The following is a 25,625-nucleotide window of genomic DNA, read 5'->3' on the forward strand; positions in this document are numbered from 1 at the left end:
TCTGGTGAGTAGCACCTACACAGAGAGGCTCCCAGTCCTCACACAGCTACAGCAAAGGCAGCCTAAAAATCACTCACCAGGGCAAATACACCAACCTGTGACACTGACTGGCTACTTTCACCTTTTTGGTACCTCAAAAGAGCAAATAACACCAGTGCTCACCACCATAAACCCCACACTGGGGCTCACCTCCCCACAGACCATGGACAGGACTCACCACATAAAAAAAGGCAGCACACAAGCAGAGGAGTCCTGCTCCCACCACAGCTCAGGAAAAGTGACCAGTGCTGGAGCTCCACCTCTCACAGGAGGAGCCACTCAGCTGATGAGCCCTTTTAATGGATATGGTGTCAATCAGTCTTAGCAGCTGAGGCTGCAGGGTTGCATGACACCTCGGTTTGGAGGCTCTCACCCTGTGTCTTACCTGTTTGGAGTTTGCTGCCTGTTTCCATGGGCAGCAGCAGGATCTCATGTCCTCCCCCATCACTGTCATCACTCCCCTTCATGCTACAGAGCATTTTGGACACACCAGGATGGCAGGAAACACCATGGCATGTGTGCAGGGCTTTTGATTCTCTTTCAGCTCCATTTTCAATAGAGGTGTTTATCACCATTACTATCCCAAGTGAACTCAAACCCTGGAAGCATGCAGGAATGTGTGCCAGGAAGAAGGGATTTACAACAAAATTAGTTTCTTTTTAATCTCAGTTTTTTTCTCTTTGCACTCTGTGGATTTGTTTCACACATTCCTGACAGAGGCGTAAAGCCTGACATGAAGAGCTTATGTCAGTATAACATGTTCAGTCATCAAGGCTGTGTGAGCACCAGCCCACATATCTTCTCATGCTCAGACTCCAAAAAATGCCTGCTCCAATGTTTTTATGTGCCCAGACTCAAACACATATGCTGCACAGTTGCTCCTACATGACCAATAACCTGGAATTCAGGGCACATAAAATAAAATATAAATCAAGTGGGGTAAGAAACTTCGGGCCTTCCACCTCCAGAACAACTTGTTCATGGCTGGTCCTAAAGAAAAAAACAAAACCAAGCACAGCACCTACTTTTCTTACTTTTTATATAAAATAGACATTTACATACATTTTCTTCTGCAAAGACTTCGAGCATAACTCCTTGATGTGAAATCTAGCCATAAATCCCACCGTGAAAAAAGCAAAGACTTTGCAAATTCCTGCATCACTGACATACATCCAGCTACTGCTAAGAGTGAATTTATTTTTAAAATATTTCTAATCCACGGGCTGTTTTCTTGTGGTTTTGTTTTTGTTTGGTTGATTTTTTTCTTTCTTAAAAAGATATGCACAGCTAATTAAAAAAATTAGATACAGAAATAAGAACCATATGAACAACAGGCAATGCAAACAACTCCTGCATGAGAGAAACACGCAGCGTGACATCCACTTCAGGCAGAGATTTCTACAGTAATATAGTTGTGTTACAGCTGTAACTTTTACAGAGGATACCACTGGGGGTATTTTCCAGAAGAAAAAATTCTCAGCAAGTCAGTACAAACATGGCAATGAACTTTTGCACAAAGTTATCAAGGTTACCTGAAGCAACTTTGCCACATTAAAACACCAGTGAATGCCAAGCGCTGTTTTTTTTCTTTTTTATTTTTTTTTCTCTTTTGCTGCTGGGTTTAAATGGACATGAAAGCAAAATGGTGCATTTTGAAATTGCTGCAAGAGACTGAAGGTTGGGGGAAAAGCCCTCTAAGGGCTAATTTTTTGAAAGATTGTGCATAATTGCATATATGAAAGATAGAAACTGAGCACTTGGTCAACTTAATCACATAAAGATTGAAGAGACTTAAGCATACACCAGCTGTTTCAATGAGCTGGAGGACAAGTGGGGCAAAAGACCATATAATAATATTCTAAATTGCTTAATTAATAAGTTAGACTGACCATTATCTTCTTTCACAAATAATGTACACCATATCTGGCCTGATTTCTGTAACTGTGGAGAAGCCTTCATAGTTTTTAGATCATTTTAGGGGCATCTGGCCTCCCCTGCAAGTTAGCCTCTTTATTTTGAATTTTTTTGACTTATACATCTTTCTACTCTCATGCATGCATGCCCAGCCCCTTGTCCTCCTCTGGAATGAAGGCCATTTGCACTGCTGCATTCACTTACTGTTTGGCCAAAACAAATTGCCTGCACATTTGTAGGAAAATCTAGTCCAAGGAGTCCATGAGAGAAAGAAAATAACCCCCACTGCATCATTTATCCTGGGGGACAGAAAAGGGATGGAAGCCGAGAACACTGGAATTTAAATAAGCAATAAAATAAAATCCATCAGCTGCAAATATTATCCGCGGGGAAAGGAAAAAGCAACACAATTATTATGTTTCTCATTTAGGATTAAAATGTACAGTGAGTACATGAGAGTCCTGTTTAACCAGCTTTCCATTAATTCTCTGCTTTAAAATTAGTGAGCACTGAGGTTTATCCAATGCAACTTGCAGAGAGCATGAACTCTCCCCCACCAGGCAGATCTGCAGCCATTTGTTAATCTGCAATCTCTGCTAACCATGCTGAGCACTGGAACTGGTAGAAAACAATGTATTTATAACTCTTTGTTTTAGAAGCTGTGTGATACTAGAGGAAGAGAACATTTCCTATGATTAATTAGGACAATATGAAGTTATCACAAGGTAAGTTGCTTGATTTACCTTGCACAATTGCATTCCATGTTGGTGGAGGTAACCCATTTCATATTATACTCCATTCTTTGCCTGCAATAAACCTTTGACATGATTGATGCCCTGAACAAACACAGGGCTGCAGCATGGGTGCCAACAGGACAGGGAGTCAGCTCAGAGCTTCACAGGGGTTTAACTGCTTTGGTAGCCCATGCTCTGAGCCATTCTCCAAATCTGCTGCCAGTTTGCAGCCTGTCATCCTGCATAGATGGGGTATAAAGTGCTGGTCCAGGAACATGGGGTTCATTATTGAGCTCTCCTCTCTGCAGAACTACAAACCCAGCTCCAAGGTGTGGAGGGCCGGCCTTTGGGCACGGAAATGTAAACTGCTGCAACTGGCATTAAAATCCCTGGCTATGTGATCAGCCTGGTTCAGGCAAGTGGATGTGCCTTGCCTTCCAATAAACCACCTCCCTTACTGGGGCATCTTTCTCCATTTTCTGCAAGTAAGACAGCGTTGCACAAATGGTAATCAATCCTTCTCCAGGATCTGGGAGGGGAGCATCCAAAGCTGCATTACACTTCCATACATACACAAGTTTTAGGAGGTCAGGATGGCTTTGATCAGGTTTTAGGACAAGCAGGAGACAATAATTTCTACCAGGTCTCTCAGGAAAGACAAACTAAGATTTATGCTGAAGTTAAAAACATAAAGCTAAGTCTTCCCCCTCACAAAGCATTGCTATAAAAAATACAACTTCTGTATTTGAAAAAATATGCTTCATTGGCCACTATTTAAAGCCACAAACTGCAGTGAGGCCTGTATAATATATATAGTATTTATTTAATATATCTTTTGAGGCAAAGTTGATAGCTGATACACATTTCTAAAGGAGGCACATGTCCCCCATGCTACCCACTGATGTTCAGCTGGCTGCTGGAGCACTCAGCAGGTGCCTCCTCCCTGGGGGCTTTGCATGGTACCCCTGTCAGGGCAGCACCAAACACTGTTCTGCCAGCCCCCAGATTCACTGCAGCACAGCCAGCCTGGGCGCACAGGCCTTTGGGGAGCTGTCCCAGAGACAGGCTCACCTTGGGGACAGGCACAGAGATTTCTGGTCCAGGTACCTCTGAACATCCCAGCAAGGAACCATCTATGACCTTGCAATGCATGTTGGGGAGCTGACTGCTGTCAGAGGCCATCTAAGCTTTGGTGTCCCCATCCCATGGGACTGTGCTGGCATGATGCCACCTCCTCCAGGCCATCCTGGCAGCCCAGGGGTGTGCAGATCTGCCGTGTGCAAGGCAGCCAGCAGAGCACCTGCCCTGGGGACCTGCAGAAATGAAATGTCAGTTCAGCCAGTCCACAGCCACAAGAGCTGTGTGAAAAAACAACAGAGGGGTGCTGAACCAGCCCCAGGAGCTAAACCTGTCCCTGGCCCCATGAAGTAAAGTAGGCTGCTTGGGCTGGGAGCAGAAAACTCAACAGTGAAGCAACTTGCTTGTTCTGATCTCAGTGCTCCTCTGGAAGCTGGTTTGGAGGGAGAGCCCAAACACTCATGGTGCCACCTCTTCTCCCCAGCAGTTTTTCACTTCTGCCCAGCTGTGGCTGGCTGCTCTCCTTGGCCAGTAGGGCCCATCCAGCCTGGTCTCAGTGGATGCACAGCCATGGCTCTGGCAGGTCCATAAACCCTGGCAGGGCAGACAACTGTACTTGGGAGCTCCAAACACAGTTGGAGTCACATCAGTAATTCCTCAGTAACCTGACCATCACCTGTGCAGCAAGACACAGTGTTATCGCCAGGCTTGTCAAAGGAAGCCAGCAAAACCTCAGCACATGGCTGAGCCATCCCACTGAGGGAACTTGGAGAGTGCTGAAGTGCCATGGCCAGCTAAATCTGGGCACCACAGCGGTACCAGGCTTTTCCTGACAGATGGTTTTTTGGGCATTGTACACCTACCTGAACTGTACTAACAATGCCAAACCCTGGGCTGCTGGCCACAGTCAAGCTCAAACAAAACAACTTTTCCAGCAGTTTAGTGCTGCAAGAGGAGAAAACTGGTGACTGACCCTGATGTCCAAACCCAAAGGCAGGAAGCAGATCCCACTAATGCTCCCTGGGAACTGGTGCAAACCCCAGTGGAAGCAGCAGAAGTGCTGCTATTGCAGGGCCAGTGTGGTCCAAAGTGCTCTGCAGCCACTTAGAATGAGAGGGAATTATTCCAGCATGCCTCATTGGCACTCCCTTTTCCTAACTTCAGACAATATGAGTCACAATGCCCAACCGTGTGGCCAGCTGTGAGGGATATTGCCCAATTCGTATAAAACAGAGAAAATATATTAATTATTTGATTATTATAAGTTAAATAAATAAAGCTCAAAAATAAAAGCCCCAGTTCTGAAGAGAATCTGTTTTCCCACATCAGTATTTAAAAATATAGATTTACGACTAATCAGCTATAGGTCATTTTCTGTATCTCTTAGGGGAGTGGTGAGAACACTTTGGCCAAGTATTTTGTCAATGTTATCACCATGATAAATGGGCTTTGTCCCTGCACACCCATAAAAGAGCCTCCTTCGTACCTTTCCAGGCTAGGAAATGTTTCCTAATCTCCCTGTGGCTTTACTTTACTTCCTATATTGATTAGATAGGTTGTTTGTTTTCCATACTGGGGACTGAGCAGGAGGACAAGTAATCCTAGAGCTTCCCATTGCCTTTGCATGCTTCAGTTTTTTTCAGAGTAATAATAATTTGGCCTGGAGGGAGAGGGCAAAGGGTAAAGCCATATGATATTTGACAAAAGTGACATCATGAACCTGAATTACTACAAAATTATTGTATAATGAATAAAATATTCAGGCTAGGTTTTCCCTCAAAGGATCATCTGTCCTACTTGTAGAATCATCCTTCCAGGGTGATATTTAAATAGTTTCCCCTTTCTTTAGAGTAATTTTCAAGTCCCATTAGGAGCTGTAAAAGTGACCACCATTTCCTCAGCATTAACCCCTTGGAACCTTTTTTATGTGACCATTATGACCATCTTTCCTGTCTGCAGCACTTGCAATGAAGCCCACCAGTGGTGCTCTACATGGATGAGGTGAGCCTGTGTGTGGAGAACAGGAGGTGCTCCTTCACCCCTGCTGCAATGGATGAGTGCCTTGTCTCCATGGTTTCCTTGGTGACAACCAAGACACGGAAGGTGCATGTCCCACCCACACTCCTGGTGTCACTAGAACAGCCTAGATGTAAATCTTGATTAAAGGAAAGTTTTCATTCATGCTCCAGCACATCCCACAGGACCCCACAGGATCCTGTAACTTTGATTGAACCTAAGCATGTGTTCCAAGTTTGCCTTCCATAATTCTGAGTCCTATCAAAGCTCTTTCAGCATCACTTTGAGCAACAGGCTTCCACCACACTCTCCTCCAAGGGGCACGAGTGTCCTCCTGCTGGTGACTCATTGCTATGTTTGGTCTTTCTCCTGGACTTCTTGAAACCGTTTCTCCAAGCGATCCAGCTTGGCCAGATTCTCCTTCAGCAGCTTGCTGTTTGGAACCAGCTGCAAGGCTTTCTCGTAGTAGTCACGGGCAGTGATGTAGCTCCCCTGCAAAGAAAATGAGTGGCAGGTCTCATTCCCATTCCACACAGAAAGTTTGTTCCCAGGGTGAAGTGAAAAACGAGACACAGGGGAAACAGAGTTTAAAAAACCTGACATTGCTGGGTTACAAAAATACTTCTTTATGAAACAGATCACCAAGTGCTGTTGACCTAAATTTGATGAAACTCACGCAACAAGAAATAGATTTACATTTTTTTGTTGTGTTGCACCAGAAGAGTTAATTTCACTCAGCAACAGGATAGCTTAAGGACATCACACAATGTGACTCCTTAAGACCCAAATCATAATGATATGCTAAAGTATTCAAAAGAATAAGCAACCACAGGGTAGGCTGCCTATTTCCATAATTTCATGCCAGTATTCTGCATTAAGACATCTTTATTAAATTAATTAGGTAGAGAAGAACCTTAAAAGTCAACTACGGTGACATTTTTCTAAGGTAGGTCAACAACTGAAGCAGGAAAGTTTTTGAGTGGAGCAGGTTGTTCCTTGCAGCCTGCACTCTAAAAATATGAGATTTGCTTTACCAAGCCACCTGGTTGGGAACTCCAGCTGGGGTGAAGAGACTTCCCTCTTTTTAGGATAAAATATGTCAAGGGACTTGCTGTTCACAAACATGCAACTCTTGGCACTCTGAAACCAATTTAGCTTTTTGTCCTGTGTAGTAGTGTCTGCACCTGGCAGCTTAAGGAAAACCAAAACTATCATACCTTGATGTGCTCAATGCCTCCCATATTCATCCAGGCCTGTGCCTGGTCTGGATTGAGCTCCACAGCCCGTTTGTAGCTCTGCAGAAACAGGAAACATTTCTAGGTTAGGAGTCTGATTCTCCAAACAAAACCAGTGCCGGAGGGGAAAGAGAAACACAGTTTCCTCTCCTGAAGCCATTCAGAATGGAATTCAAATTCCTCTCATAGACAATGCGCAAAGTGAATTTCAGTTCCTTTGCAGAAGAGGCACAGAATGTGCTGCTCCATGGCTCAGCTCATCTCACAGGTTTTCCCTGCCAATGTGTGCTTTTCCTGCACTCTGAGAGGAGCCAACCTGCCACCCTGCCCCCTGCACCACTGGGGTCTCCTGCACATCAAGGTGATTTCCTTAGGCAGTGCCAAGCACGAGCCCTGCCAACTACAAGCCATGTGATTGCTCTTTATCTGCAAGGTTTTCATTTGGAGCTGGCAGCAGACTCTGGTACAGCCACTTGTGTGGAGGTTTCACAAGGACCTGAGGGCAGTGCTTTCCTTCCCCACTGACACTGAGAGGGGGAGAAGAAGCAATTAGGACCTTCTGGAGTCTGTCAAGCAGCACTGTTTTTACACTGTCACAACAGGAAAGGATTTTCAAATCAGGACTAAACATCTTTAGGGATATTGAGAATATTCAGAACAGTCCAATTAATATTTTCTGAATCAGAGAATAGTGGAATGGTTTGGGTTTGGAGAGACTTTAAAGATTATCTACTTCCAGCTCCCCTCCTACAGGCAGTGACATCTTCCACTAGACCACGTTGCTTCTGCACTATTATTAATGCTAACACAATTTCTGAGCTATCAAGCATCCTTCTTCACAGGATAAGCCAACCTCCCAGTTACTGGCTTCTGAAGTGAGCTATAACAACATGGTGAGCTCTCACAGGTCCCTAAGCTTCCAGCTGTGCCACCTGGAGCTGGTCACTGACAGCAAGAGGGGCTGGGGCTGGATGGAGCTAAGGTGAATCCTACCACAGTTCTGCACTTAACCTCTCAGAGCAGGGAGCAGTATTTCCATAGAGGAATGAGGAAAAAAGTTGCAATTAAGTCTGGTAAAGTTAGCTGCCTCATAGCTTTCTCTGTACCAGTGACAGACTCAGAGCTCCTAAGGCCAACAGCTTCCAGGGTGTTGCACCAGGGAGTTTCACACACAAGGAGCAAACTCTGTCTTTTAGCCTATAAAACCACCGGTAGGTCTTAGAGCAGTCATACCTCGAAAGCCTTGTCAAGGAGATTCTGTTCTCTTAGCTGGTTTCCTTTAGTGAAAAAGAGCTCTGATATGACTTTTGGATCCTTTGGTTTTAGCTGAAGCGCTTTTTCTATAGCTTCAAGTGCCTGTGAAAAAGCAAGAGGACATTGTGTGCCTTCCATTCATTGCCTTCCCATTTATCATTCTTTCCTCATCACTATGGACTACCAGCATAAGAATCATCTTCTTCCATCCCTTGTTTGCCCCACACCATTAACACAGGGAAACGAGATTTTTAAATGCCTGTGTCAGAACCCAGGACATCCCTCTGGCTGCCCTGGATGGCTTGAGCCCCTGGCTGGAGGCTCAGAGGCCATGGCACAGAGCCAAAGACACCTGTGCCTTCAATTTTAACCCATGGAGAAAATTACCAACTTCATGTGAAGATCTAGAAGCCACGAGAGTTTAAGTAGAATGATAGTTAGTTTGTCACAAGGTGGAAAAATAGAATTTTGGGGTTTTTAGAATGGGGGTTCAGAAGCCAACATGGAGGGGTTTGGGTGTGCCTTGTCCTTCCTTTTTCTCCTTCTTAGCCTCCATCTTCTGTGTGATGGTGGCACTTTTGAATTGGTTTAGAGTAGGAACAGACTGTCTAACATAGGTGATAGGTATTGGAAAATTATTGTAGATAAAGTACACATAGTTCTTAGCATAAAAAACTAACACTGCCTCAGGGGTGTGCAGTGTGCCATGGACCAACCTGCCAGACAGACCTCAGTGGGTCAGAAAAAGAATGCATAGATAATAGAAAATAAGCAACCTTGAAAACCACAGCTGAGGAGCCCTGACTCCTTCTTCAATTTTGGGGCTGGGAAAAAGAGACTTTCCAACATCTCGGGATCTGAGACAGCCTGGCACTGATGGGCACTGGCGCTGACAGCAGCAGGAGGTATAAGTGATAAGAAAACCACACTGCTCAGCTTCAGTCTTAGTACATAAATAAACTGAGGGTTTTAGTGAAGAAATAATATATTGAATGTGCGCTGAGGCACGTGACTTGTCCCCAGAGAGAAAAAGTGTAAAACTCAACCTGAGCTCTGTGTGTGAGCCCTTGGGACAAGGCTATCCCACAGCACGGTACCTTGGCATAGAGCTCCTGCTTGCTGTAGATGGCTGACAGGAGGCGGTAGCACTCCAGGCACTCTGCATCCTCGTTAAGGATGTGGTTCGTCATCTTCTCCGCCTCCTTCGTCCGCCCCATCATGGCCAGAACCTGAGCCTGTAACAGAGCCACAGCGTTACACCTGACCAGCTGTCCCAGGGTGATGTTATGATGTTTGTATCCCTGATGCTGTTCATTTAGGGGATTCCTGGGGCCCCCCTAAGCTGTATGTTCACCGGTAACAGCAAGCAGCCAAGGAGACTCCACATAGCTTCTGAGGGTGCTCATTAGGCGAGAGTTTATTGGAGGTCTCACCTCCAGGAGCTGCATGGTTTCTGAGGGAGAAGGGGGAAAGGGACAGGGAGGGAGAGCCTAGGGAGAAAGGACCAAGAGAGCAAAGGGCTAAGAGAGATTCTCATCACCCTCGCACAGGTTAACAGGCAGATTCAAAGTGGGCATGGAACAAGCCTTGGGCCAATGGGATTACAGATCCATGATACTTCAGGGGAGGATCACAGGCTTGGAATAAACCCTACACTTTGGAGGGGTGAGACAGAGCATACCATTTAACTAAAATGTAACACCACATATCCCCAATCAGTCGCTCTGTTTGTGCTGGATATTATATTCTGTGGCTGAAAGCAAAGGTGGGGAGAAGAAGCAGCAGAGTTTTGTTATCAGGGACTGGACTCACTCCTCCACAGTCTTCTGGAACACTGTTGTTTTCTGGGCATGGACAGGGCAGAATACCGTGCTCCTTTTGCTTGTTTGTTAGTTAGTTAGTTAGTTAGTTAGTTAGTTTAGCTAGCTGACGCAGTCCAAGCTTTCCCTGGCCTGTTTTTCTTTCCCTTTCCTTGGAACCATTCGAACCTGCTCCAGACTGGGACCTGGGGAAACACCACGAGCTCACACTTTGCAGCCTGCCGGGACCTGCTCTGCAGCCTTTCCCAGTGCCAGAGGGACTGACAACAAAGCAACCACCCACCACAGAGACTTTCTGAATTTGTCATCTCTTCAGAGCAACAAAGAGTTTTGTTGTAGGGTATTGCTCATTTTTTTGTGCTGGGGAGTGCTTTGCCTATTAAATAAACAGGTTCTTTCCACTTCTCTCTGAGGAGGTTTTTCCCGAACCAGGTATGGGGAGGGGATACACGGGTTGGCTTTCTGGGCGCCTTTTGGAGGTTTTATCCCAGATTTTCCCTAAGCCAGGACACCAGCTGAGCCCTCTGCCCCAGGCTGAGTGGGTGCTGCTGCCCTGGCCCCCGCTCACCAGCGCCAGGCGGGTGTCCTTGCTGGAAGGCTGCAGCGCCGCCGCCTCCCGGTACACCTGCAGCGCCTCCTCGTAGCGCCCCGTGTTGTAATAGAGAGCCCCCAGCGGGGACAGGATCTCCGCCTTCCTGGACACCTTCAGCGCCCTGGGGGTGGGAAAAACACAAGCTTCAGTCGTGGGAGGAGCAAAGAGGAAGAGCGAGGTGGGCTTGTGGTGGATGGAGAACCAAAGCTCTGCTCCATCCCAGCCTGGGAAGGACAAATCCCCTGGGGAGGGATGAATGTGCTCACAGCAGTAATCCCACCAGCCAGCTGAGAAGGAGAAAGAGAAGGAGGAGAAAGAGAAGGAGGAGGAGGAGGAGGAGGAGGAGGAGGAGGAGGAGGAGGAGGAGGAGGAGGAGGAGGAGGAGGAGGAGGAGGAGGAGGAGGAGGAGGAGGAGAAGGAGGAGAAGGAGGAGAAGGAGGAGAAGGAGGAGAAGGAGGAGAAGGAGGAGAAGGAGGAGAAGGAGGAGAAGGAGGAGAAGGAGGAGAAGGAGGAGAAGGAGGAGAAGGAGGAGAAGGAGGAGAAGGAGGAGAAGGAGGAGAAGGAGCCACCTTCAAAATGCCCTCAATGAGCCTGCAGCAGGGGTGGGGATGGTTGACAGTGATGAAACTTGGGCAAGGTGAGCACAAATCTATATAATACTCCCACCCAACCCATCCTGCTGCATACGAGGATTCAGAGCCTGAATGTTGGAACACTGCTGGGAAGGGCCAGAGTTCCTAATAGTGCCAAGGGTTTGGTGCTGAGCTGTGCAGCACTTCTGGCTGTTCCTGGTGCAGCAACCACAGACCACCTTCCAGCAGGCTGGGAGTTGTGCTAATACAGATGTGGTAATACAGCCTGCCCCTGCCACCAAGAAACCTCCAACATTATCATCAGAGCATCCCCCCATGCAAAAGCAGCAGTGTCCATCCTGGGGGCTTGGAAGTAGTCCAGGGAAATCAACACTGCCTGAGCTTGCTGCCTTTCCAAGCACTCCCCAAAACCAGCCACATCTATTCCAAACAGATGGAGAATGAAGGGAGGAAACCCCATGCATGCACTGATAGATCTGCATTACAGAAACTCTTTAGTAGAGACAAGCCATACAGGGGCAGGAGGAAGCCCTCTGTGTCCCAGCCCAAATCCTCACCTCTTGTACCACACTTCAGCCTCTTTGTTCTGCCCCAGGGAGCGGTGAAGCCTGCCCAGGTTCACCATGGCCACGTGGTGAGCAGGGCTCAGGAGGATGGCCTGCCTGTAGTGGGACATGGCTCTCTCAGGAGACCCTGGAGAGGAAAAAAGCCATTAAACCAGAAAAAAACCCTGTGCAGCAGAAAAAACCTGTCTCAAACTCAGCACACAGTAATGTTCTGGCTTTCTTTCTTCTATTGCTCTATGCATGTGTCCTGGGGTGACTTTATGATGCTTGTATTATCCCCATTTGTCTGTTTAGTCCAGAAATAAGTTTTGCATCTTTAAGACCATCCGAGAGTGAAGGGGGAGAAAGAAGAAGGGCAGAGTTTGTTATCAGGAACTGCACTTGCTCACCCACATCTGTCTCATATACTGGTGCCTGCAGACAGCAGGAACAGAGCTCTCCTTTGCTTTTAGTTAGTTTTTAGCTACCTGAAGCAGAGAAGTCCTCTGGACTGTGGTTCTTCTTTTTCTTGGACCTGTTTAACCCTGCTCTGGACAGAACACCCAGCAGAGCACCGGCAGCTCCAGCTGTGGGCACCGGGCCGGGCCTGGGCTGTGGCATTTCCAGCACTGGAGGGACTGACAGAGACTGAGTGAGCTGAGCTACAGCCCACCAAGGGACTTGCTGAGTTTGTCATCTCTTTTGGACTGGCAAGAGGTCTTATTTTTTAATATTATTAATTTTTTGTGCTGCAGAATGCTTTGTCTGCTAAATAAAAAGATTTTTTACACTTTTCTCCAAGGAAATCTTTTCCCAAACCAGTTAGGGGAAGGGCCACTTAAATCTGCTTTCTAGAGGAACCCCTTTGGATGTTTTCTCCCAAATTTGCCCTAAACCAAGAGAGCATGGAAACATGTTGAGAAAGAAATCCTGCCTCAGCATTTTGAATCTACACATAAGAGAAACTGCTGTCCAAACTATGATTTAGTCCCCAATATTCAGAGACAATCCTGAGAAAAAGATTTTCTAGGGGGTGGGTTTTTTGCAAGTTAAGGATCCAGTCACAACAAGATGACTCCTGACTGAAAGCACCCTTTGATCATGCAGCAGTGGGGACACAGCCCCTGTGCTAAGGACAGAGCCCATCTCAGGGAAGGGGCTGGGGCACACGTGCCATCTCCTGGTGGAGCATCCTTTTCACCCTGGCCCCCTGGAGAAACAGCAATGAAGAATGAAGAACAAGCCCCCAGTAGTCCCCAAACACCACCAGAACTGCAAATAGTTTCAGCTCTCTCCAAACAGAGATTTTCCCTCCACCTCTGCTGTGTTGCTGCTCTGAGCTCCAGCTCAGTCTCCATGTATTGCTCAACAGGACAGGGAATAGCTGCCAGGGACCAGCTAATTCCCACTCTGGGCAATAAATCCCAGAGCAGAGGTGTCCAGGTGGTTGTTTTGGAGCACCATCTCTGTGCTGCACAGGAGCCATTGGGTGGCACTGCTTCACTGTGTGAAAATGTGCAAGGTCCTGCAGCCCATGACATCACCAACACCACAACAAAACACAAGCACAAAGAGAGGTACAAGATCACTACCCCAATGCATAAAGTTCTACTTTTAGTAATGTATTTTTATTTAGCTGATAATGGTAGAAGTATAAAGTTCCAGCATTAAAACAATGCAAATATTGCATTTTTAATCCCAGGGTCATTTAATTGGCTTGCAAACTCCAGACCAGATAATCTCCCAATGAAAACCAATACTAAAAGAGCTTTGCCCACCAGCAAAGCTTTTCAGTGTTGGTGTTTTTTTTAACTGATTCACTTCACAATATGTTTAATTCCATTTCAAGCTGGAAAACAGATCTCAAAAACGCCAGTGCGTGTTGGGGAACTGAACATGCTGCTGTGGGAATTTTTTTTCATATCTTCACAGATGTAGTTTGGTTTTTTTGAGACCATTTATGCAACTTAAAATATACAATGGCACATCTCAGCATCTCCTTTATAGGAGTGAGGAGGAACATCTGTGCAGAGGTTCAGAAGTGTTGAAGACTCACCCAAGGCTGAGGACATGTTGTTCAAGGTACCACTTTTTCAAAACATCCACCAGCAGCCTCTATCTTTCCCCACCACTGAGCAGGCAGATGTTTTTGAAAATTATACCTACAAAACATCCTGGGAAGCAGCTGGGCACGTACTGCCCCTCAGCCAGGCAGCTCAGCACACAGGGGTAACGTGCATCATCAAGGGAGACACACTCAGTGTCTGTGACCAGTGCAGAGCTGTCTGGAGCTGTGGCTCCCCAGAGCTGGCAGTGGCTGCACGGAACCCTGTGAGTGAATTGCTGTGGTGCTCCCCAGCATCTCCCTGTGCCGCCGGCGCGGAGCGCGGCCGCTGACAGGCTCAGCAGCAGCCACTGCCTTCACGCCTTGCCATGCCTCTAGCAGGGTTACTGACACATCAGGCCCCAAGGAGCAGGAGTCAGTGGGATTTTTTTCCAGTTGTTTGTCTGTAGGGAAGCGTAGGAGTAAACCAGGAAATTATAGTTTTGACTTTGGCAGAGTACGAAAGTGCAAAAAAACAGAAAGTGCTCTGCACTGCATTTGAACCACAAATTTTGGCAGGAATAGGAGTTTATCTGGACTGGCAAGCAAAGATGAGTACAACATGAGAGGGAAATTACTCAGGAATCTTTATTATTTGCAAGCTTGAATTTTGCCAGGGCCCAAATTCAGAACCTGAACCTCTCTTGCTAGTGCCATGATGCCTCTTTTGATTATGAATATTGATTTTGGTTCTGTACTTGTTTCACTGGTACTACAGAGAGGTGATGGCCAAGTGTCAGCTCAGAGGCAGAACAGCCAGTGGCAGACTGATAGACACCATCTCCCTTCTTCCCAAGCACCACTGGAACTGGGCACGTGTGATGGGGAAAGAAGGGGTGGCAACCACACACTTCAAGCCTACACTGTTTCACCACTGAGTCTTGGCTCTGTTCTGGGGGGACCACAGTGAGAAAACAGTCCTTTTCCACCAGTCATTTGTCAAACTTAGCTTTGCTTATAAAGCTGTCAATAAAAGGTGGCAATTAAAGTGACATTTCTGTTGCTGTTATGTGAATGCCAGAAAGTGCCAAGTAAGCTGGATGCGAACCAGAAGCCCAGGAAAAAAGGATGCCATTACAGAGCTCCTCAAAAATCAATTCACCCCACAGTGTATAAGGTTTTGTTTTCACAGATTACTGTGGTTTAAAAGCCATGTTGCTTTCTATAGTGGTGGCACTCAAGCCTTACAGTCAAAGAGCTGCTTTGTCACCAAGTAGGGCTGCACATGCTCCAGAGACCATAATGATCCATTTGTGTGCCTGTGATTTGATTTGATGTGGCCATGCCTTGCTGGAAAAAAGGCAGTACTGTCAGGGTGCTGCCCAGCTCACACTCAAGAGGCCAACTGCCTGTGTGAAGACGGTGACAAACACTGAGGGGAGCAGGGGGGCTGAATGAATGCTCCTGCTGCCCAGTGCCTGCACTGATAATGAATTCCAGTGCACTGTGCCCTCTCAGCAGCACAGGGATATTTATTTCCAAGCTACCACAGAGGCACATCTATTGCCTTGGAAGCTTTTGACACCCTTTTAGATGTGTACTGCTGAATAAAATAAACCAAAGCAAAGCAGACAGAGAGGGGAAAATCCCGTGCTCCCTCTCACTTACCAGTGTCAACCAGGAAAACGCCGTAGTTGTTGTGCAGGTCTGAGCTCTCTGGACAATTCTCTATGCCAGCCTTATAGACCTCCTCAGCCTCCTTGAGCCGTTCCTTGAAAGAGAAGGAGCTTTCTTAGCCATGGCAGAAACTCTGTCAGCACCATTTGCTGCATTCTGGGACAGCTCCCTCACTGCAGGGGAAGCTTGGGGAGCCCACATCCACCCCACCTTCCAAGAGGCCAAAATCTGACCCCATGGCATGGATGTGCTATAGCTGCCATCTCGTATCCCAGAGCAGTTCACACAGCTTTCCCCCATGCCTCTGCTACCCATGAAACACCTGGAAAAAGTGGTGCCTGTGCAATGCCAGTGAAAACACCTGCAAAAAGTGGTGCCTGTGCAATGCCAGTGAGTCCCCAGCTGGGTGCATGCCCAGCCAGGAAAAACACAGCAACAGGGATTGGGCTGGTTCTGTTGAGAAATATCTGTCATCTGGGAGTGGATATGTTCTAATTTATTTGTTTAATGAGCATCTCACTGGCTAACTTTTCCCCTCTGGAGTTATGCTGTTCTTTCCTTAAGCAGTGAAGAAAATACAAGGAATGAAAGCTTGCTTGTGTGTGATGGCTGGAAGCAAGTGCAGGGGGATAAAGGAAGGTGGAGAAAGAGAGAGGGTGGTGAAAGAGCAGGGAAATCTGACAAATTAAATTAAAACCAGGCATTGTCAGTGTGTGAGGTGGAGTTCACTGGGACTGATGGGACATGCAACCATGCTGATGCCCCAGATGCACTGACTTCTCATTTTGCATAGGTTTTCAGGGAAGTTTGCTGGCCCTGAACATTTCTAGAAGATATAGATCTTTTCTTTGGAAACACCCCGCCTACAGACAGCATCCTACTAGCCTAAGCTACGGGCAGCCTGATTCTGAAACAACAATCAGGTTTCTCCTTTGGATCAAAGAGCAACTAAAAAAGGTTTGCACTTCCCTCCACAGTCAGACCACATGTGCCCACTGCCTGCATGCTCACCAGCGTGGGTGCCTTCCTTCCCCCCACCTCAGAGCCTGGCTGCCAGCTGTGCTTGTGGAGGGAGGCTGTGAAGAGAAGAGACAAGCACAGAGCAGAGGGGTGTCAGGAGAGCCTCCAGCACCAAGGATGCTCCTCTCAATTCTTCCACTGAGCAGCACAGCCCTACAGCAACAAACTCCAAACCTCCCAAGAAAGCAAATTCAGCCAAGTTCACTGAAAATTCACCTCCTTCACTGAGCAGAGCCTGCAGCTCCCATGCTGAATCCACGCTGAAATAAGAGGTGGCTCCACTCCCAGCTATGGACTGTCCTCAAAGCCTGCAAATGGCTGAGCCTCCTGGGCTTTCCCTGGATTTAAAATCTGTACCTGACAGCAGCTTTTGCTGCACAGCTGCTTAATGTGAGGAGTCTTTTCTCACCTCCTATCTCAGAACTGGAGAGCTGGAATAAATTGCACTGAAAGAGGATGACTTGATCAGAGAATCACACAGCCTGCCACAGTTAAGTCCCTTCACATTTACATGATAAAGGTCAGCCAGCAAAAAAAGATAAGTGTGCAATAAAGCACAGAAGTACGTTTTTTAAAAGTGCTTAACTTTGGAAGTTTTGGATAAATTGATGTGAATTTGACAACATTATCCTGCAGAGTCAGGAAAAGTGTAGTGATCATCAGAATTGACTAAATTGAAGAGCAATTTTTTGTGCATATTTTCTAAGATTTATGTCTTTCTTTCCCTCTGCTTTTAATTTTTCAGCCAATGAATGCAGCTTTGTATGCCTGTATGTCAACTTATTTTATTTACTGATCATAAACCAAATTTTTTTAAGCAAGGGAGGGCTGTGTTAAACTAGATTAGAGTATTCCATGTCAAAACATTCACCAGTATTGAGCATTCTAGCATTTTTATGGTGGTTGCATTGCTTTTTTGGCACCTAACATCCTGACCCTGCATGCCTCAGGCTCATTGCCCAGTCTAACAAAGTGTTTGCATTAAGCACAGTCAGAAAGTGGCAAGGGTGGAACCTGCTACTCCTGCCAGAGCTTTCCCTCCTCACAGCCTCTCCTCTTCTCAGAAGAAACAGAGCTCCAAGTTCATCAAGGCTAGATTCTCATTAACACTTAATAATGCCACTCCCAGACCTTCATGAAACATTCATCGACCTCACAAAACTCAGAAGACTGGCATAAAAAATGTATGAGATTTTTATGATATTAAAAAATTATGCATATGAGAATCTTTCAGTTGAACTCCAGGGTTTTTAGGTCTGTTTTTAATAAGGCTCAGTTTTTCAGTTTGGTTATGCCTGAGTAGGCTCTCCTCTGCAGCTAAGTGGGTTATAAAGTTTCTTTTTCTAAGAAACACACACACACACAAAATCAGATGAAGCTAGGGCCTGAGAAGAGGCACCAAGTAGCACAAAATGATGGATGAAACTGAAGCTGGAAACTGTGGGGAACCAGTGTTAAAATGTTGTGAAAACAGGCAGCAAAAATGTTTGATTTCTGTTACCAGCACTACTGCAGTGATCACAGAAATCAAGGAAAACAGCCATACATTGCAACTGAGTTACAAATCCAAGCAGAAAGAGCAGCCAGAAGGGCAAGCATTTATAAAGGCACAAACAAGCCAAGCTGTTCTATATAATACAGCAGTGGGTTTTTGTCTGCTCTGGCTTCAGAATCAGCTATCAAGGAGAGAAAAGGGCAATTACATGAAATTACAGGTTAATTCCCTGGCATCTGAGCCCTTCCTCTTAGCAGCACTTTTTACAGGGATAGAAGGTAAGGAACCATAAGGTCTATTTCAGATTCATTCCCTTTCACATGGGGGGAACATGCTGTGCATAGCTGTGCACCCACCAAGACAATCCTGGTGCTATTTCATGCTGTCCACACATTTCCCTTTTAGCCTTGGAGGAAAGCTGGAGAAGCAGAAGCTGTCATGGGCATCTCATGCAAGTTATTTTAACAAGGCCATTTAACATTATTATTTAACCCCCTTCCTATCACATCCCAGCAAGAGGGACTGTCATTTGATATTTTCTGAAAAATCTCCAGGATTTCTTCTCCTGGGAAGATGAGAAGCCTCAGCTTCTCCCTGTTTTTTTGCTGCTTTGGAATGTGATTTGGATAATTGTTTACCCAGCACGTGAATTGTTTTGACTTAATGACCAATCCCAGTCAAGTTGTGTAAGGACTCTGGTCAGTCATGGGTTTTTATTATTCATTCTTGTCTAGCCTTCTGATATATCCTTTCTCCTTCTTTAATACAGTTTTAGTATATACTTTCTTTAATATACTATACTATACTATACTATAATAATAATTCAGCCTTCTGAGAAACTTGGGGTCAAATTCTCATCTCTCACCTCATCCTGGGAACCCAACACCACAAGGGACCCAATGGCTCCTTCCCCAAAACTCCACTGTGATCCATCCTGTAATGCCTGGCCTCACAGATACCCCCACAGCTGCCACACAGGCTCTGGGCCACAAGGAGACACAAAAATACTCCTTGGAACTTTTAGCCCTTTTCAGCTAAAAGTTTTTATTGCTCAGACAAAGAGGAAAACCCAAAACTGAAAAAAATGAGCTCCTGTCATCATCCTTTGGGCTGAAGATGGCAAAAGTTCTGCCCATACCCCCGGAGGCCATGGGCAGCAGCAGGTTCTGTAGGACAGACTCTGATGGACCCTGACCATCCTGTGGTCTGCAGGATGGATGTGTGAGGCAGGAGGTGCACAATCAAGCAGGCATCTGCTGTGGCTGAACATGAGAAAGTGTTAAAAGTCTGCAGAAAAATCGCTGTTTTCTGAGAAAATTGTACTATCTTTTTTGCCTACCACTTACTCAAGTCACAAGAGGATGAACAATCCATATGTAAGAGAGATGAATTATTGCTGGACTTATTAATGGCATTTGCTTTGGGCAGAAGGTCTCAGGACTCTATAGTGGTTTTTTGCTCTGCTGACCTCGCAATCGATCGTTCTAATTAATAATTTCAATTAATATTAAAACCAGGTAATGGTGCAGAGGACCCATTTCCTATACTTGCAGGACACACTTAATTGATGAGCTTATTCAAAGCAGGGCTACCATTCAACAAGGCTTGTCTTTAAATTCAGACACGATATTTTGAGATCCCTGCAGGTAATATTGATAATATTTGAAATTCTCTTAAAAGGAAAAATAAAAAAAAATAAAAGGGGGAAAAATAAAAGTGAAAATAAAATAAAAATAAAATTCTCTTAAAAGGGAAAATAAAATGAAAATAAAAGGGAAATATTTGAAATTCTCCTAAAAGGGAAAATAAAATAAAAATAAAAAGGGAAAAAAAGGGTAAATAAAAAAAATAAAATGGAAAAATAAAAGGGAAAATAAAAAAAAAAGGGAAAATAAAATAAAAATAAAAGGGAAATATTTGAAATTCTCTTAAAAGGGAAAATAAAATAAAAGGGAAAATAAATAAAAGAGGGAAAAAAAGGATGCATTTACAGAGCTCCTCAAAAATCAATTCATCTTTCAGTAATTCACATACATCATAGGTGAGTTTTGCAGAATGCCTACATCCTTGAAGAAGATTAAACAAGACCTCTGCCTATAGTTTTGCTGAAATTCATCCCCTTCCCTTACACAGAGAAGATTTCACTAACCAGAATAATGGAGAAGAGCAAAAGATACCATTTTGCTTTGTCTGTATTTATATTTTAAAAAAGCTTCAGCACCCCATACTATGGAACAATTAGATTTGAAAACTGGAGGGGAAAAAAAAATATTTTTTTAACAGGTTTTCAGAGGTGTGCTGGAGCTGTGGAGTTACAGGCACCTTGTCATCCACCCTCAGAGCCCCAGAGTAGGAGCACAGCACAAAGCACAGCATCCCTCACCTGCTGCTGCTGCAGGTGTGCAGGGAGGGAGAGCTCAGTGGTCCCAGTGTGGGCACTCACGCCCCCATGACTCCTTCTGAACTCGAGGATTTTATTCTTCAAGTTCTCTTTTCCTCTGTGGGGACAGCATTTCACCTCACAGGGATGTTGCAGAAATAAATTATCTAACTCCAGTGAGTAGGGAGAGCCTGAGTAATGAGCGTGGGGAGCAGGCCTGGAAGGAAATGAGTAATCCTGCCTGCAGAGCACAGCCTGGGCCATGCACAGCAAATAAGGCCTGGAGGCACCTGAACCACGAGGTTAAATAAAATATTGAACAGCTGCTCATTAAGAGCAACATAAAGCCAGGGAGCCCTCCCACCTCCCTGCTTGTGATCATCTGCCATGGTGATCAGGAGCTGTACCCTGTGTGTGTGTGTGTGTGTGTGTGTGTGTGCAAGGGGCAGAATCTGGGCTGCAGAGGCCACCTGGTTTGTGACAATCCCCAGCTCTGCAATGATTTATTATGCAATCTCCAGGCTATCTGTGTAGGCGTGTGTGTGTGAGGGGAAGCTCGCCTCTCCTGCTGTCACAACATCCAAGGTGCCATGGATTGAGACTTCTCCACAGAGGCAGGGAGGGGATTTACTCACAACTTCAGCAGTGATTTAATTCAGAGCCACACCACGTGGGTGCAATTACTCACTGTGGATGAGTTGCCTCCCATCCTGGAAAAGCCATCTGCAGAGCAGCCTGAGAGCTCTGTGCAGACAGCGTGGGCCCACGCCTGCCACCATGGCTGAGTGAGGTGCAGGAGGGGCTGTGGCAGCAGTGCAGGGCTGGAAGGTGCAGGAGGGGCTGTGGCAGCAGTGCAGGGCTGGAAGGTGCAGGAAGGGCTGTGGCAGCAGTGCAGGGCTGGAAGGTGCAGGAGGGGCTGTGGCAGTGGCAGCAGTTCATGCACACCAAGACACAGGGCCTGAGCCATCCCTGTTACCTGCTCAGCCAACAGCGAGGCCAGGCTTGAGTAGGCATCTGCAAACTCTGGGCCGTACTTAATGGAGTCCCGCAGCAAGATTACAGCTTCCTCCTTCTTCCCTTGGGACCTGCAGGAAGGAGAGGAAAAAAGCCAGAAAGGAATATTCCTGTAAACACTTGTTGAGGTTATCCCACTGATTAACTACTTTAAAGAGAAGTGGAAGTGCCCAGCTTGCCCTTTTCAACAAAGACTAAATGATTCATTCACACCTCCTCTCCACAATGTGAGCACCCAGCACTTCCTCAGGACAGAGGATTTAATGAATCAATACACTCCAGTATCTGAAGGGAGGGCACCAGAGGATGGAGGCACTGTGATCTGGGAACAGGACATTCCCTCTCACTTCAGTAGGCTGGAGACACTGAAATCCTTAATTTCCTTTACTAAAACCTTGAGGAGACTCTGCAGTTCCTAGACAAGTGGTCTTACAGATCCACTTCCAACTCCATTATTTTGAAATTAAAATATCTCCAAGTTAAATCTGCCTGGGATCTCTAAATAATTCCTCAGCAAGTCGATGATTAGGCTGGAGGAGTTCTATCCTTCAGATCCCAAGGATTATGAACAGACAGCTGAAAGATGGCTGTGCTGATGAGCTAGGTTTTTTCCTGGCATTGCTCTGCATTTATTGCTATGGAAAATGGAAAAGATTTCCCTAACAAAAATCTTGAGATGTTTATTTATTTGAGCTACAATTTCTTCCCTTTGAAAAATGAGAAGGTTTCCTGAACAAACATCTAAGGATGTTTAGCTGGGCTGAAACAACATTTTCCTTGTGCTGGGTGTACAAAGAATACGAATAGGAGGGCTTAGAAAAAGAAACCAAGGGCTCTGGGGAAACAGAAAATATGTGAACACCTTGCTGCTTTGGCCTTAGATTTCATCTGAGTGGCATGGTCAAGTAACCAGATCTTGTTTATAAGGTGCAAATTTCAGCTGATAATATATGTGGCTTTGCAGATTTTTCCCCTTTCTAGTTGTGTAACTGGGAGAATATTTTGCCTGTGCATTAAGCTAAGTAAAACCAGTTGTGCTAGTCTTTTTCTTCTTCTAGTGCTGTTCCACATAAATTACATGAATGAAGCAAAAACAAATAAAGAACCACTTTTCTCCTACACTAATTAAAGTCTAGCTAGCTTGTCAATTTATAAAACTTTGGGATCCCTTGGGTGGAGTTTCATGACACACATTTTTATAAATCAAAACCAGATGACTGCTTAATAAAGGTATTGATGTTTGGCAGAAAATGTAGGAAATGCCCGCTACAGAAATAAAAGGATTAAGTGATCCACTCAACAGCAGTAAAAGTTCCCATTAACCACAAGCATTCACTCTGAACATGGGGCAGCCCTCTTAATTACTCTTTCATTCCAACATGGCCTCTTTTTTTTCTCCATTTGATCCAAGAACAATGTTTGCCTCCTGAAAGTGGGGGTAAAGAGGGAAAGATTATGGCATCTTTTTATGTGACAGACTGAATAACATTAAAAAAAGCAGATCCAGTAGTTTCTCAGAGGGCTTAGGCCTGCAAGATACCAAGCGCTCTGGCCAAGCACTTAAATGTGTACTTAACTTTTATGCATGCAAGTTGAAAATTAATTACTGGTTGAAGTGCTTTCCTGGCTCAAGGCCAACACTTTGCAGGATCAAGGCCATCTCATATAAAAATCTCCTGCAATTTGGGAGAGCACAGAGCATTGAAAGAGCAGTCCAATGCACTAATTTACCATAAACTGGGGATCTGGAGCAGGAATAGTTAGGTAATGTACATCTTTTCTGTGATAGAAAGAAGAACAAATTCATCTGACAGGAGCAATCTGTGACCACTTATTCCAACTTTTTACCCAAATTACCCTGATTTACAATGCCCTCTCTTGACTCCCTCTCCAACCTAAGCCCACAGCCTTGCCTCTACAATCAGCATGCTCAAGCTGAAAACAAGGAACAGCTCTTTCCACTTAGAGCATCTCTCCCATATTTTTGCAAGTTGGAGAAGCACCAGGTTAACCACCCTGCCAAAGCCTGGCAATGCACAGGGCTGCTAGCACTGGAGCAAATTTCATGTGCAGCAGAGAGCAACCAAGGAATTAGTGCTCTAAAGGACTTGATAACCTTCATCTTTTATTTTGTGAAGTTATTGAGACTGTACTAAAGGCAGAAACACAGAAATCAACAAGGGCCCACAACTGTTTGAACAAATTTTTACAAGGATACAGCAAAGCCAGAGCCAAACTCTTGTAGAGGTGCAAAATGACAGGACAAGAGGCAACAGATGACAGAGTAGGAACATCCTGATTAGACAGCAGGAAAAGTATTTTTCACCACAAGGGTGTCAAACACTGGAACAGGTCACACAGAGAGATTGTGGCATCTCTGTCCTTGGAGGGATCCAAGATTCAGCTGGACACAGCCCTGAACAATCTGGTCCAATCAGACTTGCTCTGAGCAGCCACCTTGATCTCCAAATGATCTCTAGGGACCCTAGGTTATAACAACAACTTAAGTTATTTTTTCAATCTACTGCAAAAATTTGACTGCCAGAGTTTGTGGGAGTTTTTAACCAGTCTCCAATGTTACTGTGATACTGAGGGATAACTGCAGCACTTCATGAGACACAGAGTACCCTGCAGAGACCATTCAGTATCACTGAACATCACCACTCAGTTTGCTGCTGAAGGAGCAGAAGGAACATTTCACTAGCTAAAAGGTCTTAAATCTCAATACATTAATTTCTATCTGATGTTTTCCAGATAGATAGATGGATGGATGGATGTTTTTCTTTCCATCTATCTATCTACCTATTCACCTATCTATCCATCCATCCATCCATCCATCGATCTATGACAGTTCCACAAGGCTGTGTCAGCACACTAACATCAGAAGCCTGTATCAGAGAGGGCAGACAGTCCTTCCTCTTCTGAATAAATGGCTTTGCTCAACTGGGACTAAATCTCAACAACAAACACTCAGGACATGTTGTGTGTTTCTCCACACAACGTAAACTCAAGATTCAGTGGAGATTGTGTCTAGGCATTTCATTTTCCCCTTGAAAATGAAGCCATGACACTCTCAAAGCATGTGAGGCCTTTCTTCATAAGGAGCAGGGTACTGGACACTGCAGTGCTTTAAGTGTGGATTGATTGATACACTACAAATAAGAAGGTCTTGTCCATTATTCCGGCAGCAGAAAGCTGAGATTGATATTCATTTCAAATGTTCATAATATATTATTTCTTGTCTCTTTGCAGAAATACCCACAGTCTATAAATTCATGAGGTATTCTGAACAATATTTATCTGTATCCCAACAAACCTGAATTTATACAGAGGGTCAAATACTCAAAACAGAAGAAAGCAGCATCAGGCTGCTCTGTGCCACTGATCACACAGACCATGAAAGCAGAGAGATTTCTTACTTTTAGGCAGACCATCTTCTAGGTCTATTTTAAGTAAGAAATCTGCCAGCATTGTTTAATTATCTGCTCTCCAATATTTATATTAGGCACAAAAATGATGACATACAACTTTATTTCAGGATATGTAAACAAAACCAGAGGCTTATTCAGCCATTACCCTGCAATACTTCCTGAGAACATTCATCTTCTGGCACATAGCTGTCTTCTTTATGTGTAAACAGAAAATGGAAACATCATTTTTCATCTACGACTTCCACAGAAAATAACTTATAAATTCCACCCTGTGTCCTCAAAACAGTTTTTACTCAAGTTTAAATCACAAGCAATGGATGCTTAAATAGCTTATTTGCATGGAATAATGAAAGGCAGATTCCCACATGGCAATGACAAACCCATCCTTCCAAAATCCTGGACTTCCCTTCTCTCAGCACTCGAGAGGAGATGAAATCTAGGATCTACCATCAGATTTGCAGACTGTGAGCAGAGATGGGTACAGGGAACTCAGCAGAATTCAACTGGGACTTCCCCATGCCAGACAATTTCATTCCATGTCCCAGTACAAGCAGTGCTGTTACTGGACATGTCTTAAGTGTTGCACATCTGTCCCCTCCTGATCTGCCCCAAGCTCTGAAGCCTTTGTAAAGAGGACAGAAAATGCTTTTATTGCTTGACCATTTATCTTCTCTCTGACATATATTTAAAAATCAAAACACTCTTCATAATGTCTCATAACACAGCCAGAAAGTAATATCTGTCT

At 45.1% G+C, this 25,625-nt stretch overlaps 1 protein-coding gene across 1 annotated transcript in view; it reads right to left on the reverse strand.

Annotated features, from left to right (window-relative positions):
- Nucleotides 1-1,061: 1,061 nt before the first annotated feature.
- TMTC1 (transmembrane O-mannosyltransferase targeting cadherins 1) overlaps nucleotides 1,062-25,625 on the reverse strand; it is a 142,864-nt gene continuing 118,300 nt past the window's right edge. Inside the window, exons 13-20 of the mRNA XM_074539055.1 lie at nucleotides 21,412-21,520; nucleotides 15,532-15,634; nucleotides 11,832-11,967; nucleotides 10,658-10,802; nucleotides 9,367-9,504; nucleotides 8,249-8,371; nucleotides 6,998-7,075; nucleotides 1,062-6,272 (exon numbers count right to left, since the gene is read on the reverse strand). Coding sequence (XP_074395156.1) covers nucleotides 6,132-6,272; nucleotides 6,998-7,075; nucleotides 8,249-8,371; nucleotides 9,367-9,504; nucleotides 10,658-10,802; nucleotides 11,832-11,967; nucleotides 15,532-15,634; nucleotides 21,412-21,520 — 973 coding nt within the window. The 3' untranslated portion in view covers nucleotides 1,062-6,131. The remainder of the gene's footprint in view (nucleotides 6,273-6,997; nucleotides 7,076-8,248; nucleotides 8,372-9,366; nucleotides 9,505-10,657; nucleotides 10,803-11,831; nucleotides 11,968-15,531; nucleotides 15,635-21,411; nucleotides 21,521-25,625) is intronic.

The sequence above is a fragment of the Zonotrichia albicollis genome, chromosome 4 (genome assembly GCF_047830755.1).
Source record: "Zonotrichia albicollis isolate bZonAlb1 chromosome 4, bZonAlb1.hap1, whole genome shotgun sequence".
In the NCBI taxonomy this organism is placed as follows: Eukaryota; Metazoa; Chordata; class Aves; order Passeriformes; family Passerellidae; genus Zonotrichia; species Zonotrichia albicollis.